Source organism: Pararge aegeria, chromosome 5 (assembly GCF_905163445.1).
Source record: "Pararge aegeria chromosome 5, ilParAegt1.1, whole genome shotgun sequence".
NCBI lineage: Eukaryota > Metazoa > Arthropoda > Insecta > Lepidoptera > Nymphalidae > Pararge > Pararge aegeria.
Genome location: NC_053184.1, coordinates 12303815 through 12330910, shown reverse-complemented (window position 1 = coordinate 12330910; position 27096 = coordinate 12303815). Strand labels below are relative to the sequence as shown.

Sequence of the window (27096 nt, the reverse complement as noted above, 5' to 3'; positions counted from 1 at the left end):
CAATACTGCTGAAACAATCGACGAAACCGCAGCAAATAGTTGTCAGCATTTTGACGAATCATCAAACGATATGCGTAATAATTCATTGAGCTAACTTTCTTTGTAGTTTCTTCACCTGAAATTAAAAATTTGATAATTAACCATTTCAAAGGCAAATTTTAAAGGCAAACAATACAGACATTAACCATTTTTTTAATAAGCATTATTTTAAATCAGTGTCTTTCACAAATAAATGAAATAAATTATGATACTGATACTCACCATTCAATGGATTTTTCATTTTAATATTAAAATAATATCCATCTTCTCCTTGCCAAAACATCAGCGGGTATTGCAATGTGTCATATGATCGATGAGTTTCAGATATTTGTTGCAGTTGCCCAGTATCGCGACGTGTAAGCACAATATCGCGTTTTTCCAATTGTTCACCAACAATCAGGATGGCAACTTCGTCTACTGTTGGAGCATTAAATGTCCTTTCGTGTGTTCCAGATGGTCGTTTATCTGCTTTGATAACAACTTTATAGTCATCACTTGGCATGCGCTCTAAAGCACTCTTAAACAACCTGACCAACGCATGATGTTCATGAAGCAGACACTGCAAGTCTTGAAGAATTGCTCGCTTCATTCCTGCATTGATCTCTAGGCGTCGATCAAGTTGTTCTTCCATGTTGCCCATGAAATATATTTGTAAAAATTTATTCTGTGTATCTTCGAAAGGTAGTAATGATCCAATTCGATGATGAATCTGTCCTTGTATCTACAAAATAAAAACCAGACAGTATTAACTGGGTTATAAACACTTTTTTCGGTGGGAGAGTAGAGTTCAGAATTAGCAAATATACTACATAGGTACCAATAGATAAAGTAAGTTATTCTTTAACTACATTCTATATAAGTACAAAAATAAATACCTTAAATGTCGGATTAAATCCCCGTTCTTCGATAATATCTGCCCCAAATGACGTCATCTGGAAACAACCATTGTATTTTTGAGTATTTGCAAGAAAGTGGCGTGATTCTTGTGTTTCGCCACAAAGCAATGAATACAATGGCTCAGGTGGCGGAGTCAACAATGGCAATTTCACTTTACCATTAAGGCAGCATAATCCAGGCGTTTCTCCGGAAAACTTTAATGCACCACAATACTCGCAAACTACGTCCATTTGCCCAATGCAAACGCTAGGATGCAAGCTGTAATCATTGCTGCAATCGTATTGAAACGCTGCTCGATTCAAATCAGCACTTGATAAATATCTTGTTCTGCGTCGCAAATTATCTATTTGTTGACCTCTGTTGTTCGCTCGACGATTCTGCATTGCCAACCGAGCTGTTTCACGGGCTGCTTCACTTTGCTCTCGTGATTGAGAAGCACGAAGTCGAGCCATACTATCGCGGCGCTGTTCACGTGCAATTTCTTGTTCTTCTTCAGTCCTTTCATTTGCAGTATTTCGTATTCTTCTTGCATCACGGCTTTGTCGGGAAAGATTCGATCGTCTTGGTCGCGGCATTATTAATTAAACTTCACTTCACCTAAAAACTTAAATTTTTAACCATACCGAGTTTTATAGTTCACTTCACTGTTTATACGAATGGGCAATTGGGCAATAATGTTAATTATTTATTTAATAGAAATAGTTATATTATTGATTTCTTACAAATATCAAATAGTCATCCATACGTCATTACATAGCTGTCATTATACGTCAATTTTGTTATTCCAAGTCTGATTCTTTTTTGTTATACCACGTTTTATAGTGACTGACGTTACATGTCAAGTCACACGGGAATGATGTCGAACGGGATAAAAAGTATCCTATGTCCTTCTCCTGGCTCTAAACTACCTCCCTGCCAATTTTCAGCTAAATCGGTTCAGCCGTTCTTGAGTTATAAGTGAAGTAACTAACACGACTTTCTTTTATATATATAGATTATAAAAACAGGTTTAATTAGGACTGTGAAAAATGATTCAAGCAACTAATACGCATCGATATGCAATGACTGGGCGTGAGCAATTTTTTAAAGCCTATTACAAGCTAAACGAAGTTTAAAAGGGCTGGCACACTCTAGTTCGATCTTACTCGATTGACATTGTAACGAAACCAGGCTTTATAAGTATCCACCTTTTTTATAACTTTATATGCGCATCTATTAGATCTCGGAATCACTTGCCACTTTATTTTTATGAATTTTATTATTTTAACATTTCGTAAACGCGAAACCGCAATATCGAAACCGCGGGGTACAGCATGTTCAGAATAATTTGTTTAAGTACGTTGCGCACATACATAATATAACGCATGTAGGTTGCTCAAAAGGAAATAAAAGGAAGTTTTCACAATACACTAAAGAATAAAATCAAAGGAACATGTAGCGATAGAAATCTCATCCTTTATGAAAGTGAAAGTGAAGTTCATAGTTGTGCGTAAATAGATCTTATCAACCAGAGCATTTTAGATACTGTATTTTTGTAAGAATTTTTAAACCATCAAATTCTATCAATCTGAATTCCAAGAGCTCATAACTTTAGACGCCTCAACATATTTTTAACAAGAATGAATTCGCTTTGAGAGAATCGCTTTACATGTAAATTTGTCAGTATTCCAATAGAAATCATATCGTAACCCGGGCCAGGAGCCTTCAGACAGAGAACCTCATAATAAAATTATCAATCTTACTTGTAAATGTCAGGTTAAGGTGTCACGTTATATTTCGTGGTGCGTGTTTAATCTGTTTATGTTAAGCAATACTTTCTAGTTAATGTTTATGCAATGTTTTATAGTACCCCCGACGTAAAAAGTACACCTGCTATAAGTTGATAGCTTTATTTGTGTGCATTGTAGCGCTATAGATGCAAGTTTATTATTCGAAGGAGTGCCTAATCGCAAAGTTTCTTACCTATGTTTGATGAGTATTTGTTTAGCTGTTTTGAGACTCTATCAGCTCTTTTCTCAGCTAGTGTACGGATTTCAAACATACAAATGTTACTACAGTTACGGTTCACTAAGTATAATTTTGTAATAATATAGTAACTTTGACCTGATACTTCACTACCAGGACAGTCAGCCGTCTAATCAAACGCCTTTACAACTAACACTCTTGTTTGCAATCAGCAGATATAGAAAGGTTTCTTTTGTTTTAGATTATAATACTAATTTCTTTATTTTATATTTTTAGGTCATGATCAATGTACCTACTCTACCTTGTACGTAATCTGGTGACAACTTTTTACCATCCTTTATATTTTGCATTAAAAGTCTTTGCACACGGCGTATTTTATAGACGCATAGAAAAAATGCAAACGCAGCTTAAACGCCGTTTAAACGATATTCACTCGCAGCTAAAAAACCTTTGCAGGTGTTCGGACACGCGTTTGTAGTGATATAATAGCGCTGATAAAAACATACACACGTGCTGTGGTCACGCATGTGGTGATATGATACAGACTACAAATGTGCTTCAAACTTTACAATCTGTTTTAGATAGGGGCTTTATGGCTTCTAAGCAAGCAATCGTGAAACTCGCGTCGACATCTAGCGTAAAATACACGCCGTGTATACAACGCCTAAGAATTGGTATAGATATATTATTATGTTAAACGTCTACATGAAACAATTAATAATAAGCGTTTAAATGTAACATCGGCTAATGTAATTAATTAGTTTGTCATAATTGTAATTAAGCTACATGAGGGTGGGTAATTATGCTTTAACTAGATTTAGATCAAAAACATGTTTCTCTTTGAATTTCCGTTTACTCTCTTATTTGTTTATGACAAACCTACACGATATATAAAAGCTAAAAAATAATAACCAAACATGCCTTATCTAGCCAGAGACCACAATAGGTACAGATTCATCATATCAACCCATTATAGGGCGTGCCCTGTATATAATAAAACTTTTAATGTATTAAATACCTTTGTTTCTACAAACGTAGGAAAGATAACATTTTTGAGAAGATTTTGTCTTGTTACGCCTAAAAGTATAACTTCTAACACAATAGATTTTATTCAAAATCAGTGTCACTGATCCGGTGAGGCAAAAAATAACAAAAATCAATGAGTATCCAACTTCTGTGTTTCATAGTTTTCTATATAACTACCTTCTGTTAGTTTAAAATAACTGTTATCGATTTTTATTATATCTTTGACGTCATCGCTGTTGTGGGTGTCATGTCATGGCGCGGCGTACATTAAAATAAAATGGGATGATCTGTGAAGATGTTAATAATAATCACCCTTTTACTGCTGTGCACAGGATAGGTAGTAACAGTCTAAATTAGTTATCGTCTGCGAAAGCTACAGATATTATTTGTGGTGTTAGTACGTAATAATTGTAGAGCTTTTGTGACACAGCTCGTCCGGGGAATCCGAAATGCCATGCTTATTTCTGCCGCCAAGCAGTGTTGTGTTCCGGTCTGAAGGATGTGTTAGCCGCTGTTATTACGGGCATATAAGGCTTAACACCTATGCCTTAGGTTGATATATTAATTTGAAGAATATGTAATACACATTTATTACCACTGTAATAAATGTGTTTTACATATTCTTCTAGGTTACAATAAAATTCATGATTTTAATAATACGGCTACGCTTTCATCTCTCGCAAGATTGAAAAATGAATGTTAAAATGTAAAATGTAAATAATTGATGTTGGAAAAGTGTAAATGCTGAGTTCCTAGCCGGCTTCTTCTCGGTAGAATCTGCCTTCCGAAACGGTAGTAGAGTCACTACAAACAGACGTGTTTATAGAGTAAGCCTTCGTGAAACAAATGAATATTTAATTTTTTTTTATGGACACAGGCACCTGTTCCTTGCATGCCCTGCAAAGTGTTGGTGTGTTTATATGCGATGGTTTTCCTTTCCATCAGGTGGGTGGATATTAATCAAGGTCGATTTTACCTATTATAATATTAAGCTGGGACCGATTTTTCTTCGGCTGGGACAGTACCTACGCCTAACCGTCGATGTATAATCCCGTCACGGTGATCCCTGCCCGACTAATGGGAATATCGGAGGCTAGAGATGTAATCCCCTATCCGTGTATGTATCAATTAATTACCTTCTAAGTTTGGATGATTTCCCCAGCGGTGAGCGCTGCTGTCTTATAAGTAGGTGGTCCCGTGTTCGATCTCCGATGGAAGGAATTTGGAAATTTTCATTTCTGTTCTTTGTTTGGTTTGGATATGGCTTCCATCATAGCTAGTTACCATCCTAACGAACGAACAACATGCCAAGGGTTATGGATTTATTATAACTACATGTTAGCCCGCTACCTTCTTAAACTACTTCTCTCTAACTCTCTCTCTGGTGAGATTGTGAGGGTTTTCTAACTTGTAGTAGAATAAATAATAATAATGTTAATATTTTTCTTTTTAAATTTGAGCATCGGCTTTGTGAAGTTGAATTTCTCTCACGCCTACTGGCAGAATGTGTTTAGCTACAATTTAATTTTAGTGCCTTTAAAATATGAATCTTAAAATCTATGAATTTGAGTTTCGTATATTTGACGTCTATAAAGAATGCCCTTCATCCTATGAGAGAAGAAGCTTGTGCAATAATAGTTAAAAACAAATGGGGATTAGCCCACCAATCCGAATTGGAGCAGCAGCATGGTGACTGTTTAGCCTCCCCTAAAAGAAAATAGGCTGCGAAAGATGTTGATGATAGGTTTACTTTGTTTATTATCTCATTTACGTAGTCCTTATCTGAGAATATGACAAAAAACATTGTTGTTATATTCTCAGATGAGGACTCATTATATGAGCTTAAGTACAATTTTGGTTGGAGAGGTGTTTTGCTTACAAATTAATTACATCTTAAGTATCTCGTAACTTGAAAAGTAATGTTTGCATAAACTCTCATGACACTGAACACTCACTTTTTTGATTTCTTAAATTTAATCTGACTCTATTTTCCTGTGCAACTATCATATAATTTGTTTAAGAAATAGCAACTTGGCTCTATTTCTGTTGCACAATCGTCTTTTTGGAGTGATGCACGTAATTATTTTATCCTCAGATTTCCCCAAGACGAGCATTTTGATGTCACAGCTCTGAGACATTCACAGAGACCACGATGGCTTAGTTAACTTAATCTGAAAACTATTCCGAAATGGTTCGTGTAAACAGGTTAGCGTAGAACCCAGACATTTCATACATGATTCATATTTCATACATGTGCTACTTTCGGTTAAAAGCTTTACGCTCGTTCATTAACCTTTATGGAAACCACGCTACCGATAAAAAAATACTACCCTAATACGTCTCCGTTTACGAGGTAACTACGTCGAACTGTGTTGTTACGGTCCGGCTTTGACGAATTACTTAGATTACTAAGTAAATTAGCGCATTTCCAACGATTTTTTCTTACTATTTACCAATGAATGAATGGGTACACTCTTAAAAACCAATGACAATGTTATGACAATTAAGCTCGAAATACTTGTTTTACATTGTGTAAGTACTACTGTACATGTTACTCTTTGTCATATAAAAGTGCAAAGTATCTGCCTAAGTTCAGTATTCTCAAGTTCTTTGGACACATAACTAAGAATAAGCACTCCATGGAACGACTTGTTGTCCAGGGGAAAGTGGAAGGCAAAACGGTCACGTGGTCGATCACCCACGCGTTGGACAGACAATTAAAGCTTCAACACAAACCTCCATAGTCCAATGTTCCAGAAACGCTGAAGATCGTAACAAGTGGAGGCGCATCGCGGGAGCTGCTGTAGAAAAAGAAAATGTACCATCGTCAACCACGACCACTCTGTCAAGAGTGAACGACTAAGGAGGAGGATCTGCCTAAACCTCTCAGAGAACGAACCAAGTTCTCTGGTTGCTTGCACAATGTAATCATCATCATATCAACCTATTACCGGCCCACTACAGGGCACGGGTCCCGCTCACTTCAAGAAGGGGATAAGGCCGAAGTCCACCACGCTGGCCCAGAGCGGATTGGTGGACTCCACACACCTTTGCGTACATTATGGAGAACTCTCAGGCCTGCAGGTTTGCTCTCAACATGTCCTCACCGTTGAAGCAAGTGATATTTTAATTCCTTAAAACGCACATAACTTAGACAAGTTAGAGTTAGTTAGTGCTTGCTGGGATTCGAACTCGGCCTACAAAAAGTGAAGTTGAAGTCCTACTCACTGGGCTAATGAGTACCTACAAATAAATAGTCTGAATAGGCATCTTCAGGTAAACGTCCACCTTATCATATGTGTTTTTTTTTATTGCACTGCAAGTTAGTCTTTTGCTGCAATCTCACCAAGTGGTAAGTCATGATGCAGTCGAAGATGGTAATGAGCTAACCTGTTAAGGGGTATGTCAGCAGTGAGTTACCCATAACCTTAACCTCTAATTTTGTCATTAGGGTGGTTTCTAGCCACGGTCAAAGTAAGAAATTACAAAATTGCCCCACCGGAAATTGAATTTGTAAAATCCAACTTAAAATCACAGCGTACCCGCTATTTGTACGAGTTCATTTTCAGTAACCGCATATAAAAAAAATAGTTGTAGTATCAAGCTTGGATAAAACAAGCAAAATATGCCCATAGATGGCATAGATGGCACTTTTGATGCGTACATTACATGTAAAATATGACATAGAAGTGAGTTGATGGCGATATCTAAATTCTACAACTTAAAACTTTTTGTTATCACCATCTCACATTGCCATTTAAAATCATTAAAGAAGCAACCTGGTTAGAAATAATTTCAATTAAGTATAAGAATAAAGAGCAATAATTTACACCCAAGCATTTTTATCGTTGACGTAGTCCTCAATATTATAATAGGACTTTTCGTCTGGGGTTCCAAAGGAACAGCTTAATTAAAAAGGTGATTCAGGCGACGGAGTAAGTACCTACTAGGATCCACGACTTTAAGCACCCATAAATAATTTAGTACTGTTTCGAAATTTATTTCTATCAACAGTTTAATCCCGAAATGTTCAGAACCCTTGTTATTCAGTAAATACAGCAATTGTTTTCCTCTGTGACAAGCGAGGAAATTTATGGGCTTGTGGGTATCCCCTTTAGTCAGGTTTATTTGAAGTGCTGAGATGAATGGAGGTTGTGCTGAAAACCGCAACTTTACAGGTAAAACTTAGAGGTAGCTACACCTCTAAGTTATAGTAAGAGAAGAAATGTTCCTTAATAACTTGACAAATAAAGTTAAGTTTAGATTCGTTTTGTATAATTTTTAAAGCAATTGACGTCAACGTCGAGGTTGTATTTGGCTTTGCATTTAATAATTTATCTTTTTAAAGTAATAATCTAACGCTTTCAGCAGCATCATTAGCCTATCATCTTCTTCTTTCTATCATATTACATCACATAGGATAGAGGGCTTAAGGGCAAGGGCCCACTACGCTGCTTCAATGCGGGTCGGCGGGCATTAAAATCAACATGTTCTGTGTAAGAGGCACGCGGGGAGGACATCGCCAATTTCTTGACCCGTGCTGGCACTGAAAGGAAACCCTAACAAACCGAACCGTGGACTTCCCATAAAATTATTATGAGCCTAACTGAAAATGTTATCACTTTAACTAGCTAGCATATTATAGTAATTAAGGTAAATTTTTTTTAAAAGGAATGCTATAAAACTTATAAGCATATTCAAATAGTTTGAAACTGTCAGTTTATGATTTGTGCTTTACGGACTTTTGAGCTGTTTCTGATTTATTTTGTATACCCCTACTCTCTTCAAAGGTTTAATTAATAATAACTTACCTACGTTAGTAAAAATATGTTTACGTCTACTACAGGGTAGGGTTTTTCTCTCAAATGAGAAGGGTTTAGGCTGTTGTCCACCACGCTGGTCACATAATTAAGAAAAGTTAGATGTGCGTGCGGGGTATCAAAGTTGGCCCACTGAAAGTAAAGCTGATGTCTTGCCCCCTAGACTATCACTGCTTTTATACTAAATCCCATCCCAGCACGCACCTCTAACTTTTCTAAGTTATGTGCGTTTGATGCGATTAAAATATCACTTGCTTCAAAGGCGAAGGCAAACATCACGAGGACACCTCCAAGCCTAAGAGTTTTCCATAATGTTGAAGAGTAGGACAAGCGAGGTGGGCGGTCTTAACCCCTATCTTATTGTGGAAGGTCACCTGTGTCCTGTAGTGGGCCGATAATGGGTAGTTATGATGATGATGATTATAACTCAATACCGTTTTTAACATTTTGTACTCATCTTGGTATATGTGAATAGATTTGCTTTGGGCCTTGGCATTTGCAATAAACTTTTAAAATGTCGCATATACTCACAAAACATCCATTCGTTCTCCGTAGGAGTTCAGTCCTACACGGAGAAGCGGCATGGTGGGACAGAAGCAGATGCGAGATAAACTAAGTGAAACTGTAAAGGCAAGGCGCGTCGTGGGAACAAATATCGAGGAGTTAGAAAGCGTGGCATCCTGGCACTTATGTGAAAGCGTAGAGCCGCGTCGTGGAAAACGCCGTAGTGGGATTTTAGTCTCTCGTCGACTTAAAATAATTTCAAGTCATAAATCGCTGGTGCATAAACAACTATGAAGAGCTTGCGCTGATTATTTCTCAACTGGTCCTAACGTGGTCCAATCAAAAGTTAGACATCATCCTAGTGTTCTGAAGTGATTCGATTTCGATTCGAATTCCGGATGGACTATTTTCGATATCCACTTGAGGGGTTGCTACGGCGTCACCGAGGGAGTGGGGCGAGCGCGAAAGCTCGCCGTGAGAAGAGCCTCAGGGTTTGACGACATCGGGGGGAGAGTGGGAGACGTCGACCCGAGGGTGCCCCCTGCGAAGGCTCGGACCTCGGCTCAGTTCGACGTTAATCTGAGTGTTGGTGGACTTTTGGACTAATCAATGTTTAGTCCGAACGCCCCCGTGACCGTGGTAAGGATCCACGTCCGGATGACGTCAGACATCGAGGCCCTCGTCTTCGCCGGTGAAGACGCTGTGTTGGTTGTGTGTTTGTGTGCTGTTGGGACACATTATTTGATGGTCATGGTCGTAAAGGACATGTTTCGGACGTCGCCGCCTAGGCTCGACGTCGGGGGCGGGGGTATAAGTGGACGCCTCGACCACTAGGGGGTTTGGTTGTCGGACTGCACTGAAGTGATTTCTATATTTCAGGGTTTTTTCCACTTGTATCCAGTGCCTCTCCCCCCCGCAGCGACAATTTGGAACTCCAAACATTCGTATCCGCAAATCGGTGCTACGAGCTATGTAGTCCGCCCATTGCCACTCAGCTGTCTATAACTCGTTGACCTATCTCGTTAGCGTTGTTTTATTTACGTAGAAACCATTAAGTAGTTGTCCACACTTAAAAAGACTATGCCATATATTTTAATTAATGTAAAATAACTAAAAATTTTCCTCTTTTCTTAAATATGTCTATTATAAGCACCTTTAACGTATACATATTATTTGTTATGGTTTTGAGATGATGGCGATGACTACATTCGTAAACTAAAAAACATTGTCATCACATAAACAGATGGAGGTCTACGTTTGGGCACTGGTCTTTTGTAGGGGGTTCCATGGTCTTTTGCCGGACTTATTTGGTGGCGTCGTTCCCAAGTCTAGGAAGAAAACGGCATTTATCGATGTTGGATCACCATTTCAGCATGTTGGAACTATCACTGTCACTTGAATTTAGCAACTCTCTGCGTTGTGACACTTTAAACATTGACCTTCTACGTTTTCTTGATTTGATGAGGAAGAGATATTAAAAGATATGGCGGTTATTTCACCAACGAAAACATTACCAAAGAGGGTTGAGGTCGGTCGAAAATCGTAAAAAATAAACCAAAACGAAGACAACCAGTCTATCTTCAGATAATACCTTCTCTTCTGTCTACATTTTGTAGGGATATTCCAAGAGATAGCTCTCCCCATTTCTCGCTACGTGGTCCTGAGCTTTTTTGTCTGGCCCATAGTTAGTGGCTATGTTTCTGAACTATTAGGTCATTGCCATAGGCAAGGATTGCTGTTCGTATACTGCTTTTGCCCATAGATTCTTACGACAGATTTTGTTGGTAAAGTATGACCATGAGGATTAAGAAAGTTCGTCTTAAATTTCCACAGATAGTTAAATTATCCTTACATTTCATGACAAGGGTCTTGATTAAATCATTAAGTCATTACTCAATATGATCTATGAATTCTAGGAAGAGAAATGTTATGTTTCGTAGGCGGATTACGCAAATAAAATACAAATGTGAGCGCCGTAAAGCCTGCGTATCTTATATTTTTACGACGAGCAATTCCACTTTACGGGTAATAGCATGTCGGTTCTTAAGTATCTACGTGTAACGTAGAATTTATGATAGACACTCTCGTAAGAATGAAAGCTTGTATAAGGTGTGAATTTTATTTGTCATTTTTTATACAAAAATACATTCTCGGAAAGTCTGATTTTAATATTGTAAATATTTATTATATAAGTTCTGGTTTTCAGTTTATTTTTTTATTTTTAGCACATTATATATTACTTTTTTATAGTAATAATTGATGGACCTAGCAGATATCTCACTTGATGGTTGGTGGTAAACCACCACTTATAAACTGATCGAGCAATCCTTCGCAGGCCGTGCAAGGAACACGTACCGCAACGTGCGAACCTGTGACGACTATCACCAATGACCCATCAACCTGAGGCGTAGGTTGCCTCATATTGTGCCTGTAACACCAGCATTGCTACAATGCTGCTTGCCGGCAAAAATAAGAATTTATATTTATATATGGCACAGGCCGCCACTGCTGGTGGCGCCGCACCAACTTGTTCAACAAGGCGCCAGACGCGCGCGATTCGCATCCTTAACGACATAGCTGGGAGAACGGATCTGTTTTGTTGTACTCTGACTAAACTCACAAGATTGCTCTGTGGTGCATTTGTTACATTGATAATGTTAAGTATGTAGGTTAGTAAAATATAGTTATAATGTATGTTGATAGGTGCATCTACGCTAGTGCATTAGGAAAATTCCTGTAAGTTGAAAAATAAATAAATACATAATATATATATATATATACTAGCTGTGGCCCGCGACTTCGTCTGCGTTTGATTTTGTTTTAAAAGTATTCAGTATCGCTAAGCCTTAAATGAGTATAGTAGTATATATATATATAACATGTGACTGTCAATTAATTATAGACAAATAATAAAATTGCAACTATAATTAAAGATCTAAGCTATCCTATCTCTTAAGTTGGACCAGACTGCTCACGGTGTGCCAATTTAATTTAAAATCGGTTAAGTAGTTTAGGCGTCCATCGCGGACAAACATCGTGACAGGAGATTTATATATATTAAGATATATATGTACAGCACTTGAATATAAGTAATGCTAGTGGAAGCATAGTTCCAATTATTGGCAACTGCTTTCCGAACTTTTTGAAAAAAGTTTTCCTAACTGAATAATCTTTCATGTATTTTATTTCGAACTAGAGGAAACAAAATAGAGATAATAATCAAATTGGCACCTACCTATTTCAAGCATCCGTATGCGCGAAGGAAGTACCTTTTGGTACCTAACGACGGCCGATTGGCGCAGTTTGCAGCGACCCTGCTTTCTGAGTCCAAGGCCGTGGGTTCGATTCCCACAACTGGAAAATGTTTGTGTGATGAGCATGAATGTTTTTCAGTGTCTGGGTGTTAATATGTATATTATAAGTATTTATGTATATTATTAATAAAAAATATTCATCAGTCATCTTAGTACCCATAACACAAGCTACGCTTAAATTGGGGCTAGATGGCGATGTGTGTATTGTCGTAGTATATTTATTTATTTATTATTTATTTACCTTTTGGTAAAATGTTTAGTATAAAAGCAACGACAAACCGCAGAGGTTCTCCTCGGTGCCTATATTCAACGACTACGTTAGGTGTTTACAAAAAAAATCTAGCTGTGAGAAAAAATATTGCTACATCGTAGGAACTTAGAAAGCCAGTAACTTGATATCTTTTTGTTGATTGATTGAAATTGATTATTGTTGCATCCCAAACCAGCCAACATTGTCTAGTAATGATGAAAACAAGTTGCCGTGTTTATACAAAAGACATAAGATACACAGCAGCCATTGGCGGTTGTTATCTTATTAAGTAATGCATTAAGTGTTTGCGTGAGCATACTCACTTTTTGAGTGACTTTACACACCCAAAAAGTGAATATGACCATACCTGAATAAAGGGGACCGCGCGAACGCAGTCCCCAGTGCAAAAAATGCGTACGAGTTGTACGCATTACAGTTACTCACAGAGGTCGACCCAACCGCAGTGCAGTGGAAGGGCCTCTCTCTCTGGGGGAACCGCCTTCATGATTACGGTGTCCCCTACGCCAGGTAAGTATGCTTCGACGAAGTTACCCCGGGCTAGTCATTGAGCGCGGACAAATCTCCATAGCGCGAGCCCGATATACGGCTAGAACGCTCAGTGGCACCTAGCGGAGGCTTGCAAAACGAGAATGCTACGCCGTTCACCCTACGCAGGAAGGAAACGAGCGCTTAGCTTACTTAAATAATTTTACTAACAGATCATCTTTGCATTTAACGAAAAATTACTAACCAATTAGGTAGGTAATCATGCAATTTTGACATATTTCTTACCAAGAAATGTATGAAAGTCTGGTCAGGTCGGGAAAGCAATCTACCGCTGTAATTCAGAGTGAATGAGAGTAATTTAGGAAATACCTCAACGCCGACATGGTCACTTTGTGACGAAGGGGAAATATTGCTAATACATTTCTCTTGTGAAGTAATAATAAATCTAGCGTGAATAAAACCCACAGACCCACACATTTCACCTAAAGAAAACAAATCTATTAGTGTTGTGTCAAAATTGGTTTAATTGTATTTCTAATGTAAATACATTCAAATTGATACCTACTCGTATGTTAAAATTCAAATTTCGAAAATAGTTAAGTTATATTGACCGTGTGGTGATGGCAGATCAGAACAGTTGGCATCAGTCCTCCTTTTACCGCGGGAGTCTTACGAGGTGACTATAACGGAGAACGGGCAGCAGCGCCCTCTATGATACTTTTACTATTGACGTCCGATTGGCGCAGCGGGCAGCGACCCTGCTCTCTGAGTCCAAGGCCGTGGGTTCGATTCCCACAACTGGAAAATGTTTGTGCGATGAACATGAACGTTTTTCAGTGTCTGGGTATTTATATTTATATTATAAGTATTTATGTATATTATTCATAAAAATAATCATCAGCTATCTTAGTACCTATAACACAAGCTACGCTTACTTTGGGGCTAGATTGCGATGTGTATATTGTCGTAGTATATTTATAGTATATACTGCAATCACCTACACGTCGTCGTAGTGATTTTGGGCAAACCCTTTTGCTATTGCCGCTATTGATAAAATAGTATTCACTGTAGTATTCACATTGAAACAACCACTCATCAAATCTTTCTCGCCCACATTTTTAACCTCAACCGCGACGAACTCAGAATTATATTATCATTTTAAATAACAAAAAATTGTTTATTGAAGTAGAGAACAGAAAATCTGTTTATTCAACAATCGTTCAATTTTAAGTCTTATCTAAGAATATAAAAAAAATATAAATTAGCATATTGGTGCCAATTCTGTTATTCACAAATATCTAAATGAAACTAAATTGACATAATTAAAATAAATGCTACGAGTGGTTAAAAATAATACATTGAATGGATGGCTCTACATTTAGAGCTGCCAATTTAGTTTAGATTAGAAATTTCTGTACAACAGAATCGGCCGTTTGTGATATCTATATAAATAAACGAATCTTGTCTATAAAATATTTTCTTATTTTCAGGTACTAGCCAGTCGTTTAGGCTGGTCATGTTTGCTTCTTCTTTCACCGTTCTATCAAGTTATCACAATTCCTAAAACACGCCAAAAAACTCCAAGATGTGTTCGAAAACGAAGAGATAAAAAGTACAGAAAGGATAAGAGTCCCACGATGTTCTCATTGGCAGAGGGATGCGGTTGTGTCAGCTTCAGAGGAGGACGTCGTACGCGCTCTCTGGGCGACGACTCGTCCTCATGTCGGAGTTCGGAGATAGAGCAGGAGGTGCCCAAAAAATTAGGGAAAAGAATACTTAAGGGCGAATGCACTATGAAAGCACTCGCACCATTTCTTAAATTTTGGAAGAGAGATGAAGTCAGTATGACTAAAGCTGAAAGAAGTAAGTGTATAGTTATTATTACATTCTATTTCTAAGCTATCCCTTAGAGGCTTTTGTATCGATATTTGAGAAAAAATCATGAGGTGAAAATACGGGAAAATTGGTATCTAAAATGATTCAATGTTCGAACATTTTGCCACTTTCGCTACATTCCTTTGTTATTATTACCTAAAATGTATGGTTTAGATAAATAAAAACTACTGAGAATAAAATTTTGCATTAATAAACGAATAATATTCAATAAAGTATTTGTCCAAGAAGTTTGTATTTTAAGCGGGTGCTATCAATTTAATTGCAGGGAAACGAAGTTTCTTAGAACTCCTGTTCACCCTTATTGCTAAGCGTAGTTTAAATATAATAAAAAACTAAACTAAATAAAATCCAAAACATCTTCGAAAACACCGCATGCCGCTTTGAATGACCGAACTTATTCTTTGGCCAAGGTAACTGCGAGCTCTAGGATAACCGTTAGTGTTGCCCTTTTTGTTTCTCAATAAGAGCTAAAGCCCGCAGTCCTCGCATCCCCAATTGCTTGTCCAAAAGGCACAAAAATGAAAACTACTATCAACGTTTTCATGTTTGTGATGTTTTATGTGTTGTCAGTTAGGGTATCGAAACACGTGGCATCCCAAACAAGCGACTTATCCTGTCTCCAAGGAACGAGCGTCATTCCATCAGGCTCTTGCCAGGGTTCTTATACAGCTGCCACGTAAGAACATGACACAGCAAGACATCTTTGGATGACGTCATTGAAAGTACTATGGCGAAAGAAGCGACTTGGATAGGGGAGTCTATGGTTAACGTAGAAATGCCGGAAAAAAATAATAATTGTGAAATGTGAAAATGACTTTAGAATAAAAGCTTAGTGGATTATACAAATGTCGAAATCAAAATTTTAATAAATAACGAGTGAGTTATTTTGTGAATAATGTGTAGGAAAGACAGTAAACGATTAACTCTGAATTATTTTTAAACCTGAATTAAAATAAATTAACCACTAACTCTCTCCATTGAGAGAAGATCTGTCTCAACTCTCTCAACTCAACTCAACTGTCTCTGTTTAATTATTATGTTAATTATGGTATTGGTTATTATTTAAAAAAAAACATGATTTTGTAAAAACATATACCTATCTTACATGTCTAGCAAAAGTATATTTTGAATATAAAGGAAATTATCTGTAGATCAAATTTGGATCGTAGCAATTAACATGCAAAATTATTCTAGCAATGTTAATTGGATTTAACACAAATCCTTCACATATAAATAAACATTGGGAGATTACAAAATACGGGACTACGTATTATATGCATGATAATAGAACGGAGAGAACGGTCTATATTTATTTTTGTAAACGACCTGCTTTTATCGGGGTACAATCCAATTAAAACTTTATTTTAATATGAAATCACTTCACACTAGAACTTAAGATAATCTCTTAGTAGAGATTATTTTGCTATTTCAAAGGAACGATATTTAACGTTAAGGTAAACTTTTTACAATTTTCTGTCTGGTGGGCTTCGGCCGTGGCTAGTTACCGCTACCGACACAGACATGCCACTAATCGATATAGCGTTCCGGTATGTTCAGGGTGGATTAAATAAAAAGTTTCTTAACTACATCTACAGAAATAGATGGAATGTCACAATACTCGTAAATGATTCGTTATCCGATCTATATTTTTCTAGTTGCCCGTAACGCAATAACCAGTGACCTACTTTGTCTTGAGGCGAATTGTGTTGATTCGATGTCAAAACAGTTTATTGGTCTGTTTGTTACGTTCTGGTGTGTACTTTCCGGAGAAATTTACTTTTGTATCCTGTATATTTGTGAACATATATATTGTAGCTATGTACTACATTTTGTTTTTTAAATTTTACTAAGGAGTTTTCAATATTTAATAATTTTGTTGTAGGTAATATTTGAGAAATAATCTTGTTTTTTTCGACTGTTGGCAACTTGTAGTAGAAAACAGGTACATTGCAGGTTCAATCGACCTGATATTTTAAAAGCTAAGACACACCAAAGCAAAGATTACGATAGTGTATCTAGCAAGAGATGTTGTTCTTTGGTTTTTTTATAAATTTAACTGCTTTTATTTATATGTAGAGGAAATATCAATCAATATTTTTTTTGCTGTGATAGCCTAGAGGCTATGGCTTCATTTGCGGGTTGCAGCAGTTCGATCCCGAGCAAGCACCTCTAGTTTTTCATGTTATTTGCGTTATAAATTTATACATTTAAATATCATTTTCTTTAGCCGCGAAGGGAAATATCGTGAGGAATCCTTCATGACTGGAGTTCTCCATAATGTTCTCTTGAGCGTGTAAATTCTATGTGTATATTCTGTGGTACACTATGGCCTTTCTCATTCGGTGAGGAGACCCGTGCCCTGTAGTCAGTGGCGTGCATAGAGGGTATGCACAGGGTATGCAGATAATATGAAATGAAAAAAAACTCCGATAAGAGTTATAAAATACTTAAGGATTGTCGATTGATTGATTTGTAGGCATTGTAATAGCTATAAAAACCCTCCCTTAAGTATTTATAGCTCGTACTGGGGATTTAATATCATCTGCATACCCTGTGCATACCCTCTATGTACGCCACTGCCTGTAGTGGACTGGTAATGGCTTGATGATGATGATGACGATTAATGTTTTAAATAATTCCTGTCTGCATTAATAAGGTAGCTTTAGTATCTTATACTTTTAATTTTTACCTAATACACTAGCAATAAAACGATCTAGGTATCTCACAATATTTTATGTGGTTTTTTTTGGTGCTTTATGTAGTTAGGTTTTGCAATACCCACTAGCAGAGCCGCATCTGTGAAATAAGACATTCCATATTTTATGTCTCAGACTTTAATCTTTACGATCGTTACAACATTCAACAACAAACAAACAACAATATTATTTCTATAATATTAATGGAAAGTAATCTAATGGATTTATAGTGTAATCTAATGGATTTGTAGTGTATAATAACGAAACCGAATTACACTTGATTGTGGTCGCAATAAAGTGGCTAGACCCTTTATTGCAGTTACAATTGAAGGTATAAAAACTGCCCCAGCGTATGGTGAAGACGTCCCTAAACCTACAGAATTAGGAATATACAGAAACCTCCTTCAGCAATTATTGCATGCAGTGCATTGTGCCCAAAAAAAGTGAAAACGCCCCGCGCAAGGCTACACCCGCGAAATGTTGCTAGCTCACAAAGTTTTACCATTTTCCCCATCTTATGGTTTATACTTACCTGTTCGAGAAACACCCCTTAAGTTGAGTGGTTTTTGATGCTTCAATATTAGTCGTGTACACTGTACACGGTTTCTGTATGTTCTTAATTATGTGAGTAAACCCTAGAATATTGTGTTATCACTGACGTTTTGTCAATTATGCCAAATCTTTGCCTAATCCACGAGCAATTTTTTCCTTACAAATTTTGAAACGACATTTATCTATAATGTGCTGTTACACTAAAATTATTAAGTAGTTTGATTAATGTATGGAAGTAATTTTTTGAAAATTCGTAGTAGAAGCAGTAGAATTGCGTAGTTGATTTAGAATGTTTTTATTTTTAGTAGTACTGAATAACTGAATATAGAATTTATCGGATACCAGAAAATAGGTCGCCGGTCAATGCTATTTGCATCGTCACATATTTGCTTGTGAATATGATGACGCTCTTATCTTTTAATCGAATGGGGTATGCAAGGTCATTTCGAAAGGACTCCATGTTGGAATATACGAAAAATACAAGGCTTTGGTGCAATAGTCTGTGTTGTCTACGGCTATGATTAATTCCAACACTCGCCCCTAACCTTTTATGTCATTCATTTTCTGTTCGTTTCTTGAACAATGTTGTTCTGAATTTATTCAAGATAAAAAGCTTTTAAATTTAAATTTAAACCTGTTTATTATAAATAAAAAATACATTGTTGTTTAAATCTCAATTACATTACGCTAATCTTCATTATGGAAGATTTTTGCGAAAGTAGATAAATTAGACAGTCGAACCGTGCACACATCTTTTCTTTTCCCTGCAACCTATATATACCAACACTCCACACCATCTATACATCTGTATTTCACAGATACCCGTTTTTTATATTAATAATTGACAGACAGACTAAAACTCATCCTACAAAGTGCGCCCCTGTGATCATCAACCTAAACCTTGGTTTTAAGTCTCACGTTCATGTGCCCGTAATTACACCGGCAACCAGCCAACAATGCCCCTTGGCGGCAGAAATAATCACAGCGGCAGTCCTTCACAGGGCGAGCTCTGTCACTAAAAGCTCTATCAATACTAAAACTAAAACTACCACTATTTAAAATTATAATTTCTAGTTAACGTACATATCAGTTTAAAATTAGTTGAAAAAAGTTTTAATGCTGTCTAGGATTTTTTGGTGCCATAATAATTATCCGTGACACTACTTGACCTTAAACGTAAACACAGTCGATGGTATGAAACTATCACTATTTAAAGAAATGATTATAATTTCTAGTAACGTACATATCAGTTTTAAAATAGTTGAAAAAAGTTTTAATGCTATCTAGGATTTTTTGGTGCTATAATAGTTATACGTGACCCTACTTGACCTTAAACGTAAACACAGTCGATGGTATCATGACCACCGTATACTTTTTTTTAATTAAAATCTTAGCCCAGTTAATACTCTTAATCCAAGGCCTAGCCGCGGCGTCAAACCGGTGTCAAGTCAAACACGAGTCGCAACCGTTTCGGCCAGTATTGTGATTGCTCGAACTTAGGGGGCAAGTTTGAAGTAAAGGACGCAGGTTGATTTAAAACGAAAAATTCTACGTTGACGTAGTTAGTTTTTTTAACTCGTGTAACTTGTGTTGTTCTATTTTAATACTCGGCAAGCCATATAACCTCATTACCAGTAACAATTAAATGCCAGACTAATATAGTTTTGTTTTTTATAGCCATGAAAGCCGCCATACTAATACAACAGTGGTATCGGCGCTACCTGGCCCGCATGGAGGTGCGTCGGCGCTATACTTGGACGATCTTCCAAAGCATCGAGTACGCCGGCGAACAGGATCAAGTAAAAGTAAATAGGAATACTTGTTTTCTAGTTAACTATTTTATAAATAAGATTAAGTGTTTGTATTTTCTTTGGTTCTTGTAACATTATAAATGTTTTCAAGCATACAAGTATATTAACACAAAAAACCGGCAAGTGCGAGCCAAACTCCGACAATTTCGTGTGTGGAACGTTTTTATAAATAGTAATGGACATAGCCTTGTTATGAAACGTAAAAGTTTATTTTTCATTTAGGATAAAGTTGGACGTTCAATATCTACAAACATTCATATTTAAAGGCGGGAGATTTTACGCATCTCAAATATAATAGTATCAATAAGGCTTTCAATTGTTAGAATTTCTGTAATGTGGAAATCTTATTTATACAATGTAGTTGTTAAACTGATATCTAGGCCAAATTTTTGAGTTCAAGGGGTAAAGTTTCGTATAGCTTTGATAGTTTTGTCAATTTTTTTGACAAAAAGGACTTTGTTAAACAACTAATAAGAAAAAAATATTATCTACAACATTTTTAAGTCGGTGCCAAGTAAAATCCCCGGCAGAGGATTTGGAAATTTTTATTTTCTTTGGTCTGGTCTAGCAGAAAGAGGAAAATGTTTGTGTGGTGAATGAGAATGTATTTCAGTATCTGGGTGTTTATCTGTATACTGTAAGTATTTATGTATATTATGTATTAAAATATTCATCAGTAATCTTAGTACCCATAACACAAGCTACGCTTACTTTGAGGCTAGATGATGTGTGAATTGGCTTGCTTTACAAATACAATTATTTCAAGCTAAAATCTTAATATTACTAAAATTAAATTGGGTCAGTAGTTTCAAAGTTTATCTAATACAACTAAACAAAGAAACAAATGTTTCCTCTTTATAATTTTAATTTACATATGTATAAATGTTGTTGTTTGTTGCACTCTCAGTTGGTAGCTGGCTAGTAACCTGTAAGACATATTATGACATTATATTTAACGTTGTTTCTACACAGCTTCGTACTGAATTTTGGATATTCACCCTCAAAAAGCGTATATAATAGTAACCATTTCAAATATTTGTATGGATATGGATAGTGGTTTGTTATATAAGATATCTATATATATAAAAGAAAGTCGTGTTAGTTACACTACTTATAACTCAAGAACGGCTGTACAGATATGGCTGAAAATTTCGTAGGTGGGTAGCTTAGAGCCAGGAGACGGACATAGGATACTGTTTATCCCGTTCGACAGTCCTTATATATATATATCTATATTCTACATCTATAAAACAAAGTCGTGTTAGTTACACCATTTATAACTTGAGAACGGATGGACCGATTTTCATTATTTTTGATTTCTTTAGTATTAAAATACAATATTTTTTTTAAATTTAAAATCAAAACAATTATCTAGCCGTTCATTAGTAACAAAACACAATTGACAGCGCACGTCAAGTTGTCTATACCTAATCGTAAAACTGTTGATGTGACCTATAGAGAGATTCCGGAGTAAGATGAGTTTTATGTATTGTACTTTATAAAGACATTGAGAGGTAAAATATACTAAGGCGAAATGAAATTCGCGGGGATAGCTAGTATGATATAGAAGCGGTGCGTGAGCTCAAACCATTTGTAATAAATGGTGAAACCCGAAGGCTTATATTTATTTTGTTAGCAAATTCACGACTACCTCACATTCGTAGAACGAAGAGGGAAAATACGCGAGCAGTAATATAAAACTCGCAAAACATTCTTTGCCGGAATTTTCCCGTAGACGCTGAATGAACTGAAACTTCAATGAAATGTTATTTACGTACGATGTGAAGGCTTGTATTCTTAAGCCTGCGACTTCGTAAACGAAGATCGTAAAAGTAGGCTATAACACTGTGGCTATTTATGCAAAAAGTCTTAGTCAAATTGTTGCTATATTTTTTTTCCAAATTACATTGTTTATTTTATTGTTATTTAAATTTATTCAATAAAGATTATTGTTATTATCATGTGAGAATATTAGTGTAAGTCCGCCAACCCACATTGGAGCAGAGCGAGGTGGGCCTTTGCTCTAAAATACTCTCTTTGATATCAATAAGCTGATATATATTCATACAATCACGCAGCAATGGAGCAACGATATGACTAAGCTTTTTGCATAAATAGCACGAGTGTCATAGCCTCAACTAGATGAGTATAAATAACGTATGGTGTTATTTTGTTTTTTTTATTCCACTTCTAGTTAACCCTTAATTGATGATGCACTCTTAGTTGCTAGCTGGCTAGTAACCCGTAAGACATATTATGACATTATATTTACCGTTTGTTGTTTCTAACCAGCTTCGTACCGGAACGCTTTTTCAGCTAGCCTTAATCAAAGCCCTTAAATATAATACCTACTAGGAATCACTTTTAAGGCGTTTGTGAATACACTGCGCAATTTGAATAATTTTTCGTTACTGAATTTTAGATAGTCACGCTCAAAAAGCGTATTTTATAAAGGTTCTTTATATAATCCAACCCCACTTAACTTTGTTTATTCTTTTAAAGAATTACGCCCATCAACGTGATTTCCTCCTTTTTGTTTATGAGCTCTCTAAATCTGTTTTCATTGAGCTTTTTCACTGATGGTGTTTTGTCTGGTGGAAGGGGCTGTGGCTAGTGCCAACCTACCAACAAAGACATGCCACTAAGCGATTTAGTGTTCCGGTGCGATGTGGCGTAGTAATCGATTACTATCATACTCTCTAACAGGTTAGCCCGCTACCATCATAGACTGCATCATCACTTACCACCAGGTGAGATTACAGTTAAGGGCTAACTTGGTCAATGGCTAACTTGAAGTTATACTAATAAACAAAAGAGCTGGCATTTTTTGGGAATATGCATAAAATAATATAAAGGAGGATTTTATATCATCATGATGAAATAATATTTAATTATCATTAGCTTCTCTTATTATGTATCTACTCATATATCTTGTCATGGATCCCACAAATTAAATTATTAAATTACTAGATCCGAAAATTTCTCGCAAGAATAATGTAGCACTCTTTTTATCCTGAGCTTTGAAAGCGTATGTGGTGACCGCAATAATTATGTAAATTGTAGGGTCGCATGTTATAGAGCTATAGATGATCCAGGATTAATTAGAATTTCGAAAGCTTTTACGGGCCATGAAACATGGATGTATGTGCAGGATGAATGCGGACACATTTGATGTAAAATACTCCCAGTATTTTACATCAAATGTGTCCGCAGCTTTCCACAACAAATATTACAGTCCATGATATTGATATTTAAGTACTATTTAATAGATCGCATGGTTAGTTTGTAATCGGTTTGTCGCGTGCAAATAGAACTATTTTGTTTAGTTGATCTCGCGCCTCAGCGTACACGATAAGCCGTCGCTCCCGGTTAATATGACAAATATGTGATAATAATCATTCGAGGACCTACGTGTATTTGAGCTGACAGATGGGTCTACGCTCTTAATCCCCTCTTTTATAAAATAAAAGGCCTAAATCCAGCAGTGTGACTTTAATAGGCCGATGATGTTGATGATGAGGACAATGATGACCGCACTGTTACGAGTAAAGGACAATGAAATACGGATAAATGGTCGAATAGACAGAGACCATATTGTTTGGCTTCCGTTTTCCCATTTTGAGTTTAAGATCCCTAATTCCCTAAGATCCCTAATTCCCTAAAATCCCTAAATCCCTCCATATTGAATTTTGCAAGAAATTTTCCCTCTTTAAAAGTTATAAGAAGCTGCTATAACAACGCCCACTTATGGGTTTCGTATATATTTATTATGAAAGAAAATTTGCTTGATCAGTAGCTTCTAAATATTTTGTTTATTTGTTACAGTTTCCCGCGTTGTTCATCCGCGTTTATTTACAAATCCCGTGTTAACCGTTTGTTTTCCTGAAATTAAAAGTAACATATGTTACTCTCCGTCCTTTCAACTAACTTTATGCCAAAATTCACGTCGATTGGTTGTTTGGTTGGGGCTTAAAGCAACGATAAGCAAACAAACACACTTTCGCATTTATTATATTAGTATGTGTTGGCAACATCAGGTAACAACTGACATGGCTTGAGCGACAGAGATGTGTTTTAGAGTTTGAAACGAATTGGTTGTCTGTATTTTTATAATGAATAATATTCGTGAATGTAATTCGATAAAATATAGATATCAATGATGTCGAAATTTTAATCAATCGTTTGTCCATTGAGTCTTGGTTGGACTTTCTATACATTATTATTGTTAAGATATAGATGTTTAGTTACTTTACAGAAACTCTCGATTTTCGGGATAGATAGTATTTTAAAAGTATTCGAACTAACTTTTAGAATATTATTTAAATCGTTCAAAATCTCACTAATGTAGAAATTTCGCACAACAGCTGTTTTATAATAACTCTATATATTGCACGTGTATCAGACTAGCGTTCGGTTCAATGCATAATATTTCGCAAAATGTATTCGACATGACACTGGGATTCGAGCGGTCATTGTGACGTGGAATGTGACCCATATAATGAATATTACTTCCGCTGCGTCGATATTCTCCTCTCTTTCGGAATCTTAATGTAACTGTGAATGTAACCGTCTTTTTTTTTTCTTCAATGATTTTTGTGACAAGCGCTACATTAAATGTACTCGTACTTGGCTACGGAAGAAAATAGAAACAGACATACCTTCGTGATAGTCGAAAAATAATTGTAACCAAATCTGTAGAATTAAGGAAAGGTCACATCGCTGCGTTAAAGCTGCGTCCTTAGCGGCGTTTACCTTTGCGTCCAGATTGCGTACAATCCCAAGAAGCTCACGTTTTATGACGTCTTCTTTCTCATTGGTCGCAGAACGCTAACTTTAATGTCTCGCTTAAAACCACATTGAATAGATACCTTCCCCACCTCCTGCATTCTTAGGTTCTAGTTAATAAGAAATGGCAAGCAAGTGTTTTGGGTTCACCGATTATTTAAATTAGAAACAGCAGCTGAGCTCTCCCATGCTTAAATATACAGACATTATTATAAACTTTACTTAAGACGAGATTTACATTTAATTTTAACTTATAATCAGTTTATCCATTATTTTAAGTAAAGTTTGGATAAAGTTTTCATTATTGTTTTGCGGGAGACATACTTAATGAAAATTTAACGTGTAGTAAACGCAGATATAGGTAGGGTAGTTTTATCCAATATATTGTCGTCCAGATCCCAGATCAACTGTTCTTTTGATTGCTATGTAAGCACAGGATATCTTATAATAGACCTAGTGTAGCTAGGAAGAAATACTAGTAAAACCTATAGTTCAATATTAACTAGTTTCGAATTCAACTTAAGGTGCGTAGGGTGCGAAGGTTTGTAGACAGATGTACCAGCCTTCAAAAGGTACTTGTTTGCCTCAATGTAACGGTCGGACTTATAAAAAAAGTACGCCGGGGATCAAACATTTCCGTTTTTAACTTAATTTATGTAGTTTCGTACATACAATTATTTATACATATAAAAACTGCTAAAAATATCCTACTTGCTGTTTTAGATTTTAACTCTTAACTTTACCAGCAGACCAAAAAAGAGCCCATTATTCATAGGACAAGTACAGTACATCTGTTAGTAGTTTATGGTTTTAGCCCTACTCTTAGAGATGTCTGAATAAAGGGAGAAAAGTTAATCAGTTTATAAACGGTCAGCAGACGAAGTCAAAGTTTTCCAAGTGTTCAAGGATTAGTTGTGATGAAGGTTAGCAATATCCTTATTCCCCAATTATTAGTCAAAAATTTGCCTCGGGGATTACCGATTCAAAGCTTTTTAAAGTATCAGGAAGTGGCCGTCTAACTAATTGTAGGAAACAAAAATAATTTAGACTGGATAGATAATCAAGTATTTCAATGTATTTAAACAATATATTATGTAAAAAATGCGGCAGCTTTTTCCAAGAAGCAATACAAAGAACTAAATTGAAAAGATTTTTCGGCACCCCTATACTGCGGCAAGATTGCGTATATCCGTATACAAAACCACTTCAATGTATTTTACTTTCTCAGGGCCTCTGCTTGATTTAGGGATATTTTAAAGAGTGGAGACTCCCGCTCAGAAGGGGGAACAACTATTGACATCAACAACCCTTGCAAAGTTGCAACTGTCTTCACCAATATCGCATTTATTTTAATGGAAACGTGCGTTTTGAGTATTGATAACGTTAATAATTTAATTTATCTCATGTATGTTACATGTGATAAATTAAATTATTAACGTTATCGTAAGCTTTATGAACTTTATGCCAAGAAGATATAAACACTAACTTGCTGTGTAATCATTTTTAAGTATTTTTCAGTTTACTCGTAAGTTTTATAAGTTACGGAATTTGAATGAGGTAGTTATTCTCATTTAGATTTATCTTTTCTGCACGTAAAACACAAAAAATATTTTAAATGTAAGATTATATCTACTTTGATTAGATAATAACCTTCTTTGGATAAAAACTCAAAAGAATGAATTGGGAGAAGGCACAAATATAACGTAATTCTGCTTTAATTGTTTTCGGCGAGTGGGTTTCATAATTAAGCACACATCTTAACTGATTATCTAAGTTATATTTTGTATGATTTAATCACAGTGAGCACGTTGAGTGACTTTACGCATGAATGGCTTAATCCATGGTCACAACATGAGCACTGAGCAGTCAAGCGACTGCACAATCATACATATTTCAAGCGAAGTAACGGGAAAAGTGACACAGACATGCAAATAGTCATTGGTTATTATCCATTTTCCAGTACAATTTTTTTAATCGTCGATTCGTTTTTAGAGGGATGGGTTTAGATGAATAAACATTATCATATCAGCTTCC

General features: G+C 36.2%; 1 protein-coding gene and 1 non-coding gene across 2 annotated transcripts in view; one reads left to right on the top strand and one right to left on the bottom strand.

Moving 5' to 3' along the window:
* Positions 1-27096, top strand: part of LOC120624015 (serine/threonine-protein phosphatase rdgC) — a 92535-nt gene that overhangs the window by 21449 nt on the left and 43990 nt on the right. Inside the window, exons 2-3 of the mRNA XM_039890322.1 lie at positions 14813-15185; positions 20144-20271. Of these exons, the coding sequence (XP_039746256.1) occupies positions 14960-15185; positions 20144-20271 (354 nt within the window). The 5' untranslated portion in view covers positions 14813-14959. The remainder of the gene's footprint in view (positions 1-14812; positions 15186-20143; positions 20272-27096) is intronic.
* LOC120624170 lies at positions 13190-13351 on the bottom strand. The gene has a single exon (XR_005658749.1). It is a non-coding gene; the product is annotated as a U1 spliceosomal RNA (small nuclear RNA).